Source organism: Rhincodon typus, chromosome 16 (assembly GCF_021869965.1).
Source record: "Rhincodon typus isolate 14 chromosome 16, sRhiTyp1.1, whole genome shotgun sequence".
NCBI classification, from domain to species: domain Eukaryota; kingdom Metazoa; phylum Chordata; class Chondrichthyes; order Orectolobiformes; family Rhincodontidae; genus Rhincodon; species Rhincodon typus.
Window position 1 is genome coordinate 61,495,522 of NC_063347.1, and position 4,597 is coordinate 61,500,118.

The 4,597-nt window shown below is 43.9% G+C and overlaps 1 protein-coding gene across 1 annotated transcript in view; it reads right to left on the minus strand.

Annotated features, from left to right (window-relative positions):
• Positions 1-2,649: 2,649 nt before the first annotated feature.
• LOC109924108 (transmembrane and coiled-coil domains protein 1-like) overlaps positions 2,650-4,597 on the minus strand; it is a 4,839-nt gene continuing 2,891 nt past the window's right edge. The window contains exon 3 of the mRNA XM_048606479.1: positions 2,650-4,252. Coding sequence (XP_048462436.1) covers positions 3,950-4,252 — 303 coding nt within the window. The 3' untranslated portion in view covers positions 2,650-3,949. The remainder of the gene's footprint in view (positions 4,253-4,597) is intronic.

The window sequence follows — 4,597 nt, forward strand, 5'->3', positions numbered from 1 at the left end:
TCCATTTCTGATGAAGGGTCTAGGCCCAAAACGTCAGCCTTCCTGCTCCTATGATGCTGCTTGGCCTGCTGTGTTCATCCAGCTCTACACCTTGTTATCTCAGATTTTCCAGCATCTGCAGTTCCTACTATCTCAGTTTCAATTTACTGACAGTCTGCCACACTAGAATTTGTCAAAAGCCTTGCTAATATCCATGTAGATCACCTCAAACATCTGACCCTCAACTCTCTTTGTTACCTTCTACAAGGATTCAATCAAATTAGTCAACTACAACCTTCTCTGAACAAATCTATGATTTTTGATTAACCTGTGCCTTTCTAAATGATGGTTTATACTGTCAGTCAAAGCTCTTTCCCAATAACATAACCAACATCAGGTTTAATCTCTAATTATTGAATTGCCCCAGTATCAGCATCTTGCAGATTACCATCAAACAAAAACTGAACTGGTCTTGCCATATAATTACAGCGACTACAAGAGCAGCTCAGAGGCTAGGGGAGAAAAACTTTGAGATATAACTAGTCTATAACTATCTTCTAAAGCCTGGAAAGCTGAATACTGGCCACTTTCCAAAGACTTGGATCCAGCTTGATTTCAATCTGAAGACATTCAGTCTGTGGCTATCAGCAATTCGATTTCATCAACAGGAAACCCAGTGTACCACATGGATTTATCATGCTCAATGCTTCATTTATAGACCCGTGATCAACAATATTGATTTTCTTTTGCAAAAAACCTCTGCAGAGCCTGTTGTTTGTGCTGCGTGCCTGTTTGGGATTAAGGCAATGTAGTTTTTACTTTTGATTATAGCTCGTGTGTTATACTAAATAGGTTACCTTGAGCCCATAAAAGGAGCCTGCCAGAAGTTTCTTATTCTGGATCGCAATAGAAATGAGAAGGATTCGGCCTTTCCCCTGACTGAATGAACACATGTATACCAACGATGGAGCTGTGGGACTCGATTACCAGTACATTCCTCCAATCACAGCCAGAACACAGGAGAAAAATATATTTACAATAGTGAAAAATCAGGGATAAAATGTTCTTGGGGATATGCAGGAATGCAGAGTTCAGGTTAAAATCAGATTAGCCATGATGTTATTGAATAGTGGAGCAAATTTGATAGGCTGAATGTTATACTCCTAATCTGTACGTTCTTTAAAAGAGATATTGCCAATTCTATTCACTGGCAAAGCCAAAAAAAAGCAGCTTTTGTAACACCAGATGGACTTTATCAATGTAAAAGCATGCCGTTTGGAATGAAAAACACACAGACAACCTTCCAATGATTAACCAACAAAATGACATGAGGGTTACGTAATTGTTTTCAAAAAAAAAAAACCGAGGATGCTGGAAATCAGAAACCAACATAGAAATTGCTGGGGAAACTCAGCAGATCTGGCAGCATCTGTGGAGAGAAAGCAGAGCTAATGTTTCAGGTGTATTGACCCTTCTTAACTACATTGAAAATTTGGTTACTTTCAGCTTAACCTGGAAGAACATTTACACCATTTGAGCCAATTTGGTTATCAACTGGCTAAGAGTGAATTTGCTACAGTGGAAATGACTTCGGCTGCACAATGGGGCAAGACCAAGTCATACCTAGATAAGTGAAAATAAGGGATATTTTGGATTTTCCCACACCCAAGAAAAAAATGCAAAATTCTGCAATATGAGTGGACTTTATTAGCGATTTGTTCTAACCTGCTGAACTCTAGGTTGCTTCTACAAATTTGGTTTTTTTTATTCTTTCACAGGATGAGGGCATCGCTGACCAGGCAGCATTTATTGCTCATTTCTAATTGCACAGAGGGCAGTTTAGTCAACCACATTGCTGTGGGTCTGGAGTCACATGTAGTCCAGACCAGGTAAGGACCAGATAAGTTTCCTTCCCTAAAGGACATTAGTGAACCAGATGGGTTTTTCCGACAATCGACAATGGATTCATGGTCATCATTACATTCTGAATTCCAGACATTTTATTGAATTCAAATTCCACCATCTACTGTGGCGGGATTCGAACCTGGGTCCCCAGAATGTTATCTGGGTCTCTGGATTAACAGGCCGGCAATAACATCACTAGGTCTTTGCCTCCCCATTGAAGGAATGCATAAAATTGGAAAGGGACAAATGAATGTCAGAGTGCCTTTGACGATTTGAGAACTGGACCAATTCCTACACGGGTTTTAACAGCCTTGAATTACGAGAAGCCATTCAAACTGCCTGTTGAATCCAGGGATTTTTGCCATTTGGATGCCATTTTACTAGAACAAGCTGGGGATTTTACAACCTACCACAATGCCTTTCAACAGATATATCTGAAGGACGAAGAAAGAGACATGCTAAAATTCTGTTTGCCTTTCTTATTACCTGCTGTACCTATTACCTACTAATTTTCTGTGATTAATGCACAAAGACACCCAGATCCCTCTACACCAAAGCACTCCGAGGTTTCTCTCCAGTTAGATAGTAAATTTGCTTTTCTATTCTTCATATCAAAATGAACCTGTATTTGTGCTGGTACTTCTTATGAATATAACAGTAGGTTATGCATCAGAGATGATAATATGAGGTTTGGTCAGATATTGGACCTGGATTTAAAAGGTACAGTGATACCCTCTCCCTGACTGCACAAAGAACAGATAGTGATTTAACAGCAGAGGTCTTTATTTAAGTACAGTACATGGACTGCTGCTGACAATCTGCGATAATCAATAAGCTGCGGATGTCATTGATGGGGTGGAGCAGCAAGAAGCTTAACCTAGTCATCACTGAAGGAATTCAAATGTCTCCCAGCCTCATTCACGTCTGTTGTACTGAGGGTGCCACCGCTCCTATTATTGGCTGGGACAGTGTACATTCACAGCTTCACATTCTGTGCTGACAGGAAGAACACAGCACTTATTTTGAACCTCTTGACTTTTTAAAAAAAATCTCATTCCAAGCATCTTCTTCTACCGTAGGTTCTCATAAAACCGCCTTCTTAGAAAAGGCAGGAGTGGCCAGTTTTCAGTGACCCTGTTTACCTGTCCTGTGCTCTGGAAGCCTTTGCTCTGTCAGCCAGGAGTTGGGCAATGGGCATTGGGCTCACAAATTGTCACTTCATTTGAATTACTGAAACTCTACGCTGCTGCTTGAATGTTAAAAACAAAATCTCTGCTAAAAAACAAAAGATGGTATTTCTCTCACAAGCAATGAGGGAGCACTGAGGTGCTTTTGAGTGTCACTCTTCAAGTTTGTTAGTCAATACAGGATAGGGTATGCATTCAGGGAGTAGGCGAGGGGTGTGTACGTCAAGGGAGGAGTGCGTGGGTTTTGAATGCAGCAAGTAGGAGCCCTATTGGATACCCCTAATAACTGTGGCATCATCAGTCCACAGGATGCAGCACTGTCATTTAGCCAGACTCAGGAGGAGGCCGTGACTTAGCAATAATTACTTCAAGTCCATCCCAGTCGAGTCTTTCAACCCTGGTCACAGTAAAGAGACTGAAATAACAAGCCTGGATCAACCTGCTGATGATGGAATGTGCTCTTATTTCAGTGAGCCACTTCTCCATAATGCAGGTCTGGGCATAGTCAAATTAAATACAAAAGATTACTCTGAAAAATAAACAAACTACACTGTGCACTAAATTTTAGGCAGCAATTCTGTTGTCGATTCCATTCTCCCCTGTCCCCTAAGAGCGATTTGGAGATGGAGTGGGGAGGGGTTATTATTAAATAACCAAGCTCACAGCCCTTCTGTCCATCTATCCTCACTCAGTTTGTACTTGTGCTGGAGGAGAATTCACACAGTTACGACTCAAATGCCAACTAGTTCACTTTGACCTTCAAACGCTGTCAGCAACTCCCAGTCAGGGACAGAGAAGGTGTCTTTTCCATCTGTAAACAAATCCACTCCAATTCCACGTGTATTCCATTCACTGGGGCCCACGTCCTGGGCTTGGGGTCACGTCAGAAGGGGAATGAGTTGCCTCAGGGAGCCACTGATGGCCTGCCAGTTCCTCCAGGTTAGGCCCAGAAAGACCAGGAAGAACAAAGTGCTAAACGTCCTGCTGCGCGTCTTCATCAGTGGCACCAGAGTGGACACAAACACCAGGAGGACAGCCATGACAGCCAGCAGCACATTGATGAGTTTCCCCAGGAGGGTACGTGCTGTGCCGTTCTCCAGGCCCTCCAGTTGTACCACCTGCTGCTGCTGCTGCTGCAGCTCCATCTTGGAGATTCGGGTCTGACACGCCTCCAGGGCTTCCTGAGAAAGAAACAACAATGCAGCCCTTAGCCCACTGGGAGAAACATGTTACCCCCCACCAACCCCCACCACCACCACCACCACCATCACCACCATCACCACATGGCGGGGAGGGGAGGGGAGGGTGTGGGGGGACCTGCTACCCCGCGGCAAGCACCATTCACCCCCACAGGGAGAAACCCACTTACCCCCCCCACACACACAGGGAGAAACCCACTTATTCCCCCCACACACAGGGAGAAACCCACTTAACCCCCACCCCCGACACACACACAGGGAGAAACCCACTTACCCACACGCTTCCCCCCCGCCACACACACACACAGGGAGAAACCCACTTAACCC